The sequence below is a fragment of the Rhinoraja longicauda genome, chromosome 8, assembly GCF_053455715.1.
Source record: "Rhinoraja longicauda isolate Sanriku21f chromosome 8, sRhiLon1.1, whole genome shotgun sequence".
NCBI lineage: Eukaryota > Metazoa > Chordata > Chondrichthyes > Rajiformes > Arhynchobatidae > Rhinoraja > Rhinoraja longicauda.
The window spans coordinates 5135402-5150015 of NC_135960.1; the positions used below are offsets into that span (position 1 = coordinate 5135402).

At 48.9% G+C, this 14614-nt stretch overlaps 1 protein-coding gene across 1 annotated transcript in view; it reads left to right on the forward strand.

Moving 5' to 3' along the window:
- Positions 1–14614, forward strand: part of adcy5 (adenylate cyclase 5) — a 283781-nt gene that overhangs the window by 243009 nt on the left and 26158 nt on the right. Inside the window, exons 10-12 of the mRNA XM_078403292.1 lie at positions 1510–1657; positions 5771–5868; positions 9152–9239. Coding sequence (XP_078259418.1) covers positions 1510–1657; positions 5771–5868; positions 9152–9239 — 334 coding nt within the window. The remainder of the gene's footprint in view (positions 1–1509; positions 1658–5770; positions 5869–9151; positions 9240–14614) is intronic.

A 14614-nucleotide genomic window follows, 5' to 3' on the forward strand; every position in this document is an offset into this window, starting at 1 on the left:
TAATTGTTTCTTAAACATTGCAATAGGCCCAGCCTCAACGACCTCCTCTGGCAATTCGTTCCATACACCCACCGCCCTTTCTGTGAAAACTTTACCCCTCAGATTCCTATTAAAGCTTTACCCCTTCACCTTAAACCTGTGTTCTCTGGTTCTCAATTCACCTACTCTGGGCAAGAGACTCTGTGCATCTACCAGATCTATTCCTCTCAAGATTTTGTGCAGCTCCATAAGATCACCCCTCATCCTCCTGCACTCCATGGAATCGAGACCCAGCCTACTCAACCTCTCCCTATAGCTCACACCCTCTAGTCCTGGCAACTGCCTAGTAAATCTTCTCTGTACCTTTTCCAACTTGACAACATCTTTCCTGTAACATGGTGCCCAGAACTGAACACAATACTCTAAATGCAGCCTCACCAACGTCTTATACAACTGCAACATGACCTCCCACCTATACTCAATACTCAATTCTCTGACCGATGAAGGCCAATGTGCCAAAAGTTTTTTTTAACAACCTTTCTACCTGCGAAGCCGCCTTCAAGGAACCATGCACCTGCACTCCTAGATCCCTCTGCTCTACAACACTCCCCTACCATTCTCTGTGTAGGTCCTACCCATGTTAGACTTCCCAAAATGCAACATCTCCATCTCCATTACCTCCAACACCTTCGTTAAATTCCATCAACCATTCCTCAGCCCACCTGGCCAACTGAGCAAGATCCTGCTGCAATTTTTCACAAGCGTCTTCACTATCTGCAAAACCACCCACTTTTGTATCATCAGCAAACTTGCAATTCATGCCATGTGCGTTCTCATCCGATTCATTGATGTAGATGACAAATAGTAACGGGCCCAGCACCGAACCCTGAGGCACACCACTAGTCACAGCGCTCCAGTCCGAGAAGCAACCTTCCACCATCACCCTCTGCTTCCTTCCATGAAGCCAATTTTCTATCCATTCAGCTATCTCTCCTTGGATCCCATGTGATCTAACCTTCCAGGGGAGCCTACCATGAGGAACCTTGTGGAATGCTTTACTGACGTCCATATTCACAACATCTACAGCTCTGCCCTCATCCACCTCTTTAGTCAAGTCTTCAAAACACTCAGATTTGTAAGACACGGCCTTCCACGTACAAAACCATGCTGGCTGCCCCTAATCAGCCCTTGCCCGTCTAAATGCCTGTATAACCTATCCCTCAGAATAATCTCCAGTAACTTTCCAACTACAGATGTTAAGATCATAAAGGTTAACTTCTATGCTCAATAAAGAAGGGTCTTCACCCGAAACGTCACCCATACCTTCTCTCCAGAGATGCTGCCTGTCCCGCTGAGTTACTCCAGCATTTTGTGTCTTATCTTCGGTTTAAGCCAGCATCTGCAGTTCCTTCTTGCACGTGCTCAGTAATCTGACCGAGGAAGGGCAACGTGCCAAAAGCCTTTCATGGTGTAGCCTTATCTACCTTGCGACGCCAGATGTGGACGTTTTGTTTTCGTTCTCTCCTTTAGCAGAAACATCCAAGAGAACATGAACCCGGAGGAGGAGGTGGACGAGTTTCTGGGGCGAGCGATCGATGCCAGAAGCATCGACCGCCTGCGCTCCGAGCACGTGCGCAAGTTCCTGTTGACCTTCCGCAAACCGGAGCTGGAAAAGAAGGTGGGTGTCCGTGTCCCCCGTTCGGCCCGACCCGACCCGACCCAACGCGTGACTGCGGCCGAGATCTTCCTGCGCTGCGGTACTCCTCTCCCCTCCGTCAGTCCAACGCTGTTTTATTTGTCACCTGCGCGACCGCACAGCAAAATCCCTTTTTGCACATAGAATAGAATAGAATTCTATTGGAATTCTATTGGGAGATGGAGGAACTGAAGGAAATCCACATTAGGCAGGAAATGGTTTTGGGTAGACTGATGGGACTGAAGGCTGATAAATCCCCAGGGCCTGATGGTCTGCATCCCAGGGTACTTAAGGAGGTGGCTCTAGAAATAGTGGAAGCATTGGAGATCATTTTACAAGTTCTATAGATTCAGGATCAGTTCCTGTGGATTGGAGGATAGCAAATGTTATCCCACTTTTTAAGAAAGGAGGGAGAGAGAAAACGGGTAATTATAGACCAGTTAGTCTGACATCAGTGGTGGGGAAGATGCTGGAGTCAATTATAAAAGACGAAATTGCTGAGCATTTGGATAGCAGTAACAGGATCATTCCGAGTCAGCATGGATTTACGAAGGGGAAATCATGCTTGACAAATCTACTGGAATTTTTTGAGGATGTAACTAGGAAAATTGACAGGGGAGAGTCAGTGGATGTGGTGTACCTCGACTTTCAGAAAGCCTTCGACAAGGTCCCACATAGGAGATTAGTGGGCAAAATTAGAGCACATGGTATTGGGGGTAGGGTACTGACATGGATAGAAAATTGGTTGACAGACAGAAAGCAAAGAGTGGGGATAAATGGGTCCCTTTCGGAAAGGCAGGCAGTGACCAGTGGGGTACCGCAAGGTTCGGTGCTGGGACCCCAGCTATTTACGATATACATTAATGACTTAGATGAAGGGATTAAAAGTACCATTAGCAAATTTGCAGATGATACTAAGCTGGGGGGTAGTGTGAATTGTGAGGAAGATGCAATAAGGCTGCAGGGTGACTTGGACAGGTTGTGTGAGTGGGCGGATACATGGCAGATGCAGTTTAATGTAGATAAGTGTGAGGTTATTCACTTTGGAAGTAAGAATAGAAAGGCAGATTATTATCTGAATGGTGTCAAGTTAGGAAGAGGGGATGTTCAACGAGATCTGGGTGTCCTAGTGCATCAGTCACTGAAAGGAAGCATGCAGGTACAGCAGGCAGTGAAGAAAGCCAATGGAATGTTGGCCTTCATAACAAGAGGAGTTGAGTATAGGAGCAACGAGGTCCTTCTACAGTTGTACCGGGCCCTGGTGAGACTGCACCTGCAGTACTGTGTGCAGTTTTGGTCTCCAAATTTGAGGAAGGATATTCTTGCTATTGAGGGCGTGCAGCGTAGGTTCACTGGGTTAATTCCCGGAATGGCGGGACTGTCGTATGTTGAAAAGCTGGAGCAATTAGGCTTGTATACACTGGAATTTAGGATGAGGGGGGATCTTATTGAAACATATAAGATAATTAGGGGATTGGACACATTAGAGGCAGGAAACATGTTCCCAATGTTGGGGGAGTCCAGAACAAGGGGCCACAGTTTAAGAATAAGGGGTAGGCCATTTAGAACGGAGATGAGGAAGAACTTTTTCAGTCAGAGAGTGGTGAAGGTGTGGAATTCTCTGCCTCAGATGGCAGTGGAGGCCAGTTCGTTGGATGCTTTCAAGAGAGAGCTGGATAGAGCTCTTAAGGATAGCGGAGTGAGGGGGTATGGGGAGAAGGCAGGAACGGGGTACTGATTGAGAGTGATCAGCCATGATCGCATTGAATGGCGGTGCTGGCTCGAAGGGCTGAATGGCCTACTCCTGCACCTATTGTCTATTGTCTATTGTCTAATAACTTTATTTGTCACTCAAAACAAAAGTTTGAACGAAATTTAGATTTTAGATTTAGAGATACAGCGCAGAAACAGGCCCTTCGGCCCACCGGGTCTGCACCGCCCAGCGATCCCCGCACACTAACACCATCCTACACCCACTAGGGACAATTTTTTACATTTGCCCAGCCAATTAACCTACAAACCTGCACGTCTTTGGAGTGTAGGAAGAAACCGAAGATCTCGGAGAAAACCCACGCAGGTCACGGGGAGAACGTGCAAACTCCGTACAGACGGCGCCCGTAGTCAGGATCGAACCTGAGTCTCCGGCCATGCTTAGTTGCCATGCATGCAGTCACAGCACTAAAAGAGCACAAAACACACAACCACATCATTCAACACAAACATCCATCACAGTGATTGTCCTCCAGGCACCTCCGCGCTGTGATGGAAGGTAAAAAGAAAGTCTTATCTCCTTTTATTCACAAAATGCTGGAGTAACTCAGCAGGTCAGGCAGCATCTCGGGAGAGAAGGAATGGGTGACGTTTCGGGTCGAGACCCTTCTTCAGACTTATCTCCTTCCTGCTTCTTCACCCGCGGTCAGACAGTCAAAAGTGCCGCGCGTCGAGGCGATCGAGGCTCCCGACTCCGAAGCCCGCGCCGGGCGATGGAAGATCCCGCGGGCGATTCGAAGCCGCGCCAGACGACGAAAACTCCCGCGCACATAAGTTCATAAGTTAAAGGAGCAGGATTAGGCCATTCATAGAAACATAGGAAATAGGTGCAGGTGGAGGGTATTCCCCCCTTCGAGCCAGCACCGCCATTCATTGTGATCATGGCTGATCATCCACAATCCATACCCCGTTCCTGCCTTCTTCCCATATCCCTTGATTCCGCTAGCCCCTAGAGCTCTATCTAACTCTCTTTTAAATTCATCCAGTGAATTGGCCTCCACTGCCCTCTGTGGCAGAGAGTTCCACAAATTCACAACTCTCTGGGCGAAAAAGTTTTTTCTCATCTCAGTTTTAAATGGCCTCCCCTTTATTCTTAGGCTGTGTGGCCCCTGGTTCTGGACTCTCCCAACATTGGGAACATTTTTCCTGCATCTAGCTTGTCCAGTCCTTTCCTAATTTTAGACGTCTCTATAAGATCCCCTCTCATCCATTCGGCCCATCATGTCTACCCCGACATTCAATCATGGCTGATCTATCTTTCCCTCTCAACCCCATTCTCCTGCTTTCTCCCCACAGCCCCTGACACCGGTACTAATCTAGATCACATCTGTCTATGTTGAAAAATATCCATTGACTTGGCCACCACAGCCATCTGTGGCAATGAACTCTACACATTCACCACCTGGAGCGGGCACCTCCATGTTTTGCCGCCATTTCCAAAGTCCGGTCAATCTGCAGGCACAGTTTACTGGAGCGGTTTAGTTTAGTTTAGTTTAGTTTCCAGATACAGAGCGGAGGCAGGCCCTTCGGCCCACCGAGTCCGCGCCGACCAGCGATCCCCGCACACCAACACTATCCTACACACGCTAGGGACAGTTTCCAATTTTTACCAAAGCCAATTAACCTACAAACCGGTACGTCTTTGGAGTGTGGGAGGAAACCAGAGCACCTGGAGAAAACCCACGCAGGTCACGGGGAGAACGTACAATCTCCGTACAGACAGCATTCGTAGTCAGGATCGAACCCGGGTCTCTGGCGCTGTAAGGCAGCAATTCTACCACTGCACCATGTTGCCACCGTATTAGTTGTCCTACTAATTTCACTGCTGTCCTGTTTAATTTCATTGTTTGCACCCACCCATCACTTTCCCCACAACACAACAATGGGCCTTTGTGTGGCTCCACCTTCCCTTGATCATCGTTGCCGGCTTTGATGTGTTCTTTTCATGTCTTTCATTCATTAAACTAAACTGAAAGATCAGCCACGATTGAATGGCGAAGTAGACATGATGGGCCGAATGGCCTAATTCTGCTCCTAGATCTTAATAATAATATTAATAATAATAATAATAATAGACAATAGACAATAGGTGCAGGAGGAGGCCATTCGGCCCTTTGAGCCAGCACCGCCATTCAATGTGATCATGGCCGATCATTCAATAATAATAATAATAATAATAATAATAATAATAATAATAATAATAATAATAATGTGCCTTTATTGTCATTGTACGAACATCTTGTGCGCCACTGTGTGCATACGGGACATTGTTTTGTGCCAAGAGTTACTGCGAGTCTATAAACCTTCTCTCTCCTCTTCCCCCAGTATTCCAAGGAGGTGGATGACCGATTTGGTGCCTACGTGGCCTGTTCCTGCTTGGTTTTCCTCTTCATCTGCTCCATTCAGATCATCATCATGCCCCAGTAAGTATTCCTGCTTGTTTGCCTTCAGGGGAGAGGGGCGGTAGTTTGCCCACACTAGCCCCCGGCCTCAACAACCGGAGGAATGGTGCAGAGTGAGTCTTCGCTTAGCATTTGGTACTCGATGGCGTTCAGAAGGATAGAAACATAGAAAACAGGTGCAGGAGTAGGCCATTCGGCCCTTCGAGCCAGCATCGCCATTCAATATGATCACAGCTGATCATCCAAAATCAGTACCCCGTTCTTGCTTTCTCCCCACATCCCTTGATTCCATTAGCCCAAAGAGCCATATCCAATTCTCTCTTGAATACATCCAATGAATTGGCCTCCACTGCCTTCTGTGGCAGAGAATCCCACAGATTCACAACTCTCTGGCTGAAAAGAGAGAGCTCTTTCTCTCTCTTTTCTCATCTCAGTCCTAAATGGCCTACCCTTTATTCTTAAACCGTGAGCCCTGGTTCTGGACTCCCCCAAAATTGGGAACATTTTTTCCTGCATCTTGCCTGTCCAATCCCTTAAGAAATTGTATATGTTTCTATAAGATCCCCTCTCATCCTTCTAAATTCCAGTGAATACAAGCCCAGTCGACCCATTCGTTCTGAGGGGACCTCTTTGAAACTTAACGAATAGTGAAATGCCTGCACCGAGTGGATGTGGAGAGGATGTTTCCACTAGTGGGAGAGTCTTGGACCAGAGGGCACAGCCTCAGAATAAAAGGAAATGCCTTTTAGAAAGGAGACGAGGAGGAATTTTGTTAGCCTGATGGTGGTGAATCTGTGGAATTCATTGCCACAGACGGCAGTGGATTCTTGATTGGTAAGGGTATCAATGGTTACATGGTGAAGGCAGGAGAATGGGGTTGAGAGGGAAAGATTGTGTACAAAAACATGAGAGGAATAGATCGGGTAGATGCACAAAGTCTCTTGCCCAGAGTTGGGGAATCGAGAACCAGAGGACATAGACAATAGACAATACAGAATAGACAACAGGTGCAGGAGGAGGCCATTCGGCCCTTCGAGCCAGCACCGCCATTCAATGTGATCATGGCTGATCATTCTCAATCAGTACCCCGTTCCTGCCTTCTCCCCATACCCCCTGACTCCGCTAGCCTTAAGAGCTCTATCTAGCTCTCTCTTGAATGCATTCAGAGAACTGGCCTCCACTGCCTTCTGAGGCAGAGAATTCCACAGATTTACAACTCTCTGACTAAAAAAAGTTTTTCCTCATCTCTGTTCTAAATGGCCTACCCCTTATTCTTAAACTGTGGCCCCTGGTTGTGGACTCCCCCAACATTGGGAACATGTTTCCTGCCTCTAACGTGTCCAACCCCTTAATAATCTTATATGTTTCGATAAGATCCCCTCTCATCCTTCTAATCCTAGGTTTAAGGTGAAATATTTAATAGGAATTGGTGGGGTAATTTTTTTCACACAAAAGGGTGTTGGGTGTATGGAACGAGCTGCCGGAGGAGGTAGTTGAGGCTGGGACTATCGCAACGTTTGAGGAACATTTAGACAGGAACATGGATATGACAGTTTTGGAGGGATATGGACCAAGCGCAGGTAGGTTGGACTAGCGTAGATAAGCCACATTGGCCGATGTGGGCAAGTTGGGCCGAAGACCTGTTTTCTTACTGTATGACTCTAAGACTCTATAGGTCAGCCATGATTGAATGGCGGAGTAGACTCGATGGGCTGCTAAATCTGCTCCTGTGTCTCATAAACGTGTGGGGTAGGTGTACAGGGGGAGGGCCTGCTCCTGTTCTGTTGTGTGTTCCTTGAAACAAGGATAGAATTTCATCAATGATTCTCCTTGCAACGACAGTTGGGAGGAATATGAAATGTTCAAGTATTCTGCGAATTCCGCTCCTATAGCTTATGAAATTATGAACCGGGCCTCATAAGAAAAGGTATAGGATCACGAGGGTAAAATGCACTATGACTCTTTTACCCAGAGTAGGGAAATCGAGAACCACCATGGGCGGTACGGTGGCGCAGCGGTAGAGTTGCTGCCTTACAGCGAGTGCAGCAAAATTCGGAGACCCAGGTTTGATCCCGACTACGGGTGCCGTCTGTACGGAGTTTGTACGGAGTTCTCCCCGTGACCTGCGTGGGTTTTCTCCGAGATCTTCGGTTTCCTCCCACACTCCAAAGACGTACAGGTTTGTAGGTTAATTGGCTTGGTAAATTTTTTTTTTTTTATTGTCCCTAGTGGGTCTAGGATAGTGTTAGTGTGTGGGGATCGCTGGTCAGCGCGGACCTGGTGGGCCGAAAGGGCCTGTTTCCGCGCTGTATCTCTAAACTAAACAGGATTCCAGCCCGCCGGAGTGCAGGGAAGGGTCGGCGGCAGTAGGCACAGCCTGGAAGTGGCTGGGGTGGGAGAAGGTGTGGGACCTGGGGCGGTGTCGGCAGGCTGGCATGGCGGCCGGTTGACGGTCGGTAGCTCCGCCCACTATCTCCGTAACCCGCCCAGAAAGTGGCCCTGTGATCATGAGGGTGGATTCGTGGGGAGGTGTGGTCTAAGAGGGGAGGATGCTCCTCAGACTGCGGAGCATCCTGGACAATACAGCTCACCCCCTCCATGACACACTGGTCAACCTGTGGAACACCTTCAGCAACAGACTGGTCCCACCGAGATGCAGCACAGAACGCCACAGGAGATCCTTCTTCCCTGTGGCTATCAAACTGTGCAACTCCTCCCCCTTCTGTCTTGGGGTAGACTGAGACTGACTCCCTCCCCCTCCACCCCCCCAATCTTTGCACATCTTGTCGACCTCCCCGTGGTGGGCCCTGTCAACTGACCTCAGTCAGGCGAACGACAACTAACAGAGACAGCAGAAGCAGCAGCAAACGCAAGAAGAAGAATCTTTCATGTATTTTGTGTTTTTATGACAGTTGGCAGATTAATTTCCTTCCTGGGATAAATAAAGTTCTTATTCACAAAATGCTGGAGTAACTCAGCAGGTCAGGCAGCATCTCGAGAGAGAAGGAATGGGTGACGTTTCGGGTCGAGACCCTTCTTCAGACTGAAGAAGGGTCTCGACCCGAAACGTCACCCATTCCTTCTCTCCCGAGATGCTGCCTGACCTGCTGAGTTACTCCAGCATTTTGTGAATAAAAACCTTCGATTTGTACCAGCATCTGCAGTTATCTTCTTATAAATAAAGTTCTATCGCACCGTACCGTAAGGCCAGGCCAGGCAGGTGGCGATTCTCTATGTGCTGTGTGGGTGCTGCTCGTCTGTGTATGGGAGGCTCATTTGTGTTCTGTCCCTCTCCCCTGAACAGCTCGGTATTGATGCTGGCCTTCTACGTGACCTGCTTGGTCATTCTGACCGGCGTGCTCCTCGTGTCCACCATCTACTGCTGTTTCAAGGTGAGCAACTCAAAAGCGTCGTGGATTTAGGCGGCCGCGGTGGCGCGGCGGTAGAGTCGCTGCCTCGCAGCGCCGGAGACCCGGGTTCAATCCCGGCTACAGCCGTGCGGAGTTTGCACGTTCTCCCCGTGACCTGCGTGGGTTTTCTCCCAGATCGTTGGTTTCCTCCCACACTCCAATGACGTACAGGTTTGTCGGTTGATTGGCTGGGTATAAATTGTATGTTAATTGGCTGGTCCGTGCGAACTCGGTGGGCCGAAGGGCCTGTCTCCGTGCTGTATTTATAACTAATCCAAACTAAGCTAATTTCCCAGCCTGGAGTCACATGGCGCGAAAACAGGCCCTTCGGCCCTTCACCGACTCTGCGCAGTCACACCCTCACTTACCCGAAAGGTAGACACAAAATGCTGGAGTAACTCAGCGGGTCAGGCAGCATCTCTGGAGAGAAGGTATGGGTGACGTTTCGGGTCGAGACCCTTCTACTGACTGAGATTCAGGGGAGGGGGAGACTAGAGATACGGAAGGGTAAGGTGTGAAAAAGACCGATCAATGCAGACGATGATGAAGGAAATGTAGAGTGGTTCATCGTTGGCTTAGGGGAAGGTGAGAACGAGGCGTACAGAGTGTAAAACGAATCAGGAGGACAGTGACGCTAGTCGGAGAACTCGTGTGGGGGAGGGATGGAGAGAGAGGGGACGCAAGGGTTACTTGAAGTTAGAGAAATCACTGTTCATATCGCTGGGCTGTAAGCTGCCCACGCGAACTTACCCTCAATGTGGAAGGGATAGACAAGTCGTTGTTTCAGGCCGAGACCCTTCTTCAGTCCGAAGAAGGATAGAAACATAGAAAATAGGTGCAGGAGGAGGCCATTTGGCCCTTAAAGCCAGCACCCCAATTCAGTGTGATCATGGCTGATCATCCACAATCTGTAACCCGTGCCTGCCTTCTCCCCATATCCCTTGATTCCACTAGCCCCTAGAGCTCTATCCAACTCTCTTTTAAATTCATCCAGTGAACTGACCTCCACTGCCCTCTGTGGCAGAGAATTCCACAAACTCACAACTCTCTGGGTGAAAAAGTTTTTTCTCACCTCAGTTTTAAATGGCATCCCCTTTACTCCCAGACTGTGTGGCCCCTGGTTCTGGACTCTCCCAACATTGGGAACATTTTTCCTGCATCTAGCTTGTCCAGCAGCGAGGATATTGACCCGAAACGTCACCCGTCCGGTCCTTCCGCAGATGCTGCCTGACCCACTGAGTAATTCTAGCACTTTGTGTTTTACATCTGAGGTTCCTTGTGTACTCAGCTACCCTAACCCGACACTAATCCCATTTAGTTATCCCCCCCAAACTTCCATCGGAGTTTGGAGTTGGGGCCCAAAACATCACCTATGAAGCGTCCCGACCCGAAACATTGGGCGGCACGGTGGCGCAGCGGTAGAGTTGCTGCCTTACGGCGAATGCAGCGCCAGAGACTCAGGTTCGATCCTGACTACGGGCGCCGTCTGTACGGAGTTTGTGCGTTCTTCCCGTGACCTGCGTGGGTTTTCTCCGAGATCTTCGGTTTCCTCCCACACTCCAAAGACGTACAGGTATGTAGCTTAATTGACTGGGTAAATGTAAAAATTGTCCCTAGTGTGTGTAGGATAGTGTTAATGTGCGGGGATCGCTGGGCGGCGCGGACTCGGTGGGCCGAAGGGCCTGTTTCCGCGCTGTATCTCTAAATCTAAATCTAAAAAATTGCTTTTCCATGTTCTCCAGAGATGCTGCCTGACCCGCTGAGTTTAGTTTAGTTTAGAGATACAGAACGGAAACAGGCCTTTCGGCCCACCAAGTCCTCCCTGACAAGAATTTCCCCAGCACATTAACACTACCCGACACACACTGGGGACACTTTTACATTTTTACACCATGCTAATTAGCCTACAAACTGTAGGTCTTGGAGCATGGGAGGCAACCCAGGGAGAGGATGTTTTCACCAGTGGGAGAGTCTAGGATCAGAGGTCATAGCCTCAGAATTAAAGGAGCAAAGTTCCTTTGGGAAGAAGACGAGGAAATGAAGAGAAAACGCACGGAAATGTCACGGGGAGAACGTACAAACTCCACACAGACAACGCCCGTAGTCAGGGTCGAACCCAGGTCTCCAGCGCTGTGAGCCCAGAGATTGCAAGTTCCTGTTTAACTCCTCAGTATGGAGACACGGCCTTGCTGCCTTACAGCGAATGCAGCGCCGGAGACCCGGATTCGATCCCGACTCCGGGCGCTGCCTGTACGGAGTTTGTACTTTCTCCCCGTGACCTGCGTGGGTTTACTCCGAGATCTTTGGGTTTCCTCCCACACTCCAAAGACGTGCAGGTTTGTCGGTTAATTGGCTGGGTAAATGTAAATATTGTCCCCAGTGTGTGTAAGATAGTGTTAATGTGTGGGGATTGCTGGTCGGCACGGACTCGGTGGGCTGAAGGGCCCTTTTCCACGCTGTATCTCTAAACTAAACTAAACTAGACTGAACAAGTAATCCCAGTGGCAGTACTGGGTGGGGGAATGACTATAACTAAGTCAGGAAGTTGGAATCCAGTCTGCTCCCAGGATGCATGTGCGGAACAGGGGATTCCACAGCTGTTGTTTGAAGGAGGTTCCATTGACCCGGACAATATCTATCCCTTATTTAACATCAGTCAGAGTGGATTTTAAGTAGTTAACAAGATGTTTGGGTTAAACCCAGGAATATGTGAAGAAGGGCCTCGACCCGAAACGTCACCCATTCCTTCTCTCCAGAGATGCTGCCTGACCCGCTGAGTTACTCCAGCATTTTGTGTCTATCTTCAATATGAATATTGATTTCTCTAACTTCAAGTAACCCTGTCTCTCCATCCCTCCCCCACCCTAGTGCTCCGATCAGTCTGACGGTCTTCTGATTAAAGTTTATCTTTGTATGCCCTGTTGTCACCTCCCCCTAGCCAACAATGATCCAATAGACAATAGGTGCAGGAGGAGGCCATTCGGCCCTTTGAGACAGCACCACCATTCAATGTGATCATGGCTGATCATTCTCAATCAGTAACCCGTTCCTGCCTTCTCCTCATACCCCCTGACTCCGCTATCCTTAAGAGCTCTATCTAGCTCTCTCTTGAATGCATTCTACATTTTCCTGGAGCCGCATCCCCTTTGATCTCTCGTTTTCACACCTTCCCGTCCACATCTCTGTGTCTCCCTCTCCCCCCGACTCTCAGTCTGAGGAAGGGTCTCAACCCGAAACGTCGCCCATTCCTTCTCTCCAGAGATGCTGCCTGACCCGCTGAGTTACTCCAGCATTTCGTGTCGATGTCAATCAGAAGATGTTTTCAGTTTTCACTGCATGCTGATTAGTTTAGAGATACAGCGCGGAAACAGGCCCTTCGGCCCACCGGGTCCGCACCGACCAGCGATCTCCGTTTACTAACACTATTGTACACACACTCGGGACAATATTTACATTTACCAAGCCAATTTACCTGCATACCCGTATGTCTTTGGAGCGTGGGAGGAAACCCAAGATCTCGGAGAAAACCCACGCAGGTCACGGGGAGAACGTACAAACTCCGTACAGACAGCACCCGTAGTCGGGATTGAACCCGGGTCTCCAGCGCTGCATTCACTGTAAGGCAGCAACTCTACCGCTGTGCCACCGTGCTGTTAATGGAAGGCCTTGGGTGATTTTGCTTCTCTGCTACAACAGTCAGTCCCTGGTTAAGAAATCACCCATTTAAGTGAGGGGTGAAGATTTTCTTCTCCCAAGGGCTTTTCTTTGCCTCAGGCAGCAGTTACAACAACAACAACAACAGGGGCTCCCTATGACCACGTGGGTTTTCTCTGGGTGCTCCGGTTTCCTCCCACACACCAAAGATGTACAGGTTTGTAGGTTAATTGGCTTCGGTAAAAAAACGGTGAATTGTCCCTAATGTGTGGGATAGTGCTAATGCATGGGGTGATCGCTAATCGGTGTGGACTCGGTGGGCCGAAGGGCCTCTTTCCGCACGGTATCTCTGACCGGTGGAAATTGCTTCCAACTTCCAATTCAGTTCAACTCAACAGGTCAGTCTGAAGAAGGATCTCGACTGGAAACGTCATCCATTCCTTCTCTGTAGGAAAAATAACTGCAGATGCTGGTTTAAATCGAAGGTAGACACAAAATGCTGGAGTAACTCAGCGGGTCAGGCAGCGTCTCGGGAGAGAAGGAATGGGGTGACGTTTTGGGTCGAGACCCTTGTCCAGTCTGAAGAAGGGTCTCGACCCGAAACGTCACCCATTCCTTCACTCCCTAGATGCTGCCTGACCCGCTGAGTTACTCCAGTATTTTGTGTCTACCCATTCCTTCTATTCAGGATTGCTGCCTGTCCCACTGAGTGACTCCAGCATTTTGTGTCGATCTTTGGGGTAAACCAGCATCTGCAGTTCCTTCCTACACATTTTGTGCCTATCAACAAAATAACGATTTGGTGCTAATCAAAGAGCTGGTGTCCTGAATTAACCCACAGGATTAAAAGCATGTTGACTCGGGTCATGTTTAGTTTCTCACTGGGTACCACTCTTCACATGGTCAGATCTTCCATTCTGAATTAGTAATAAAGGTTACATAAACAGTGACTGCAGCATGAATCATCGGTACCTGAGTCTAAAAAAAGAAACAGCATATAACAGCTGTGTTTGCCAGAAATGGGAGGATAGTTCAGGTTACATTCAACACGTGTTTTCCAGGTGTTTTTTGTACACGTCTCCCAAAAATCCCAATTCACCGCTGGTTTATAACAAAAAAAGAATTTAGAATGGGAATCCGGAGAAGTTAACAAGCAAGCCCTGGTCTGCACGGTGGCGCAGCGGTAGAGTTGCTGCCTCACAGCGCCAGAGACCGGCGTTCCATCCTGAATAAGGGGGCTTGTCTGCACGGAGTTTGTACGTTCTCCCCGTGACCTGCGAGGGGGTTTTCTCCAAGATCTTCGGTTTCCGCCCACACTCCAAAGACGTGCAGGTTTGTAGGTTAATTGGCTTGGTACGAATGTTAAATTGTCCCTATTGTGCACGGGGTAGTGTTAATGTGCGGGGATCGCTGGTTGGTGCGGTCCCGGTGGGCCGAAGGGCCTGTTTCCGTGCTGTTTCTGTAAACTAAACTACCGCCACGCCACCGTGATAGTATTTAATGCACGCAATCATTCACCCTGGAATTTAGAATGATGAGCGGGGATCTTATAGAAACGTATAAAATTACAAAAGGACTGGACAAGCTAGATGCAGGAAAAATGTTCCCAATGTTGGGGGGAGTCCAGAACCAGGGGCCACAGTCTGAGAATAAAGGGGAGGCCATTTTAAACTGAGATGAGGAAAAACTTTTTCAGTCAGAGA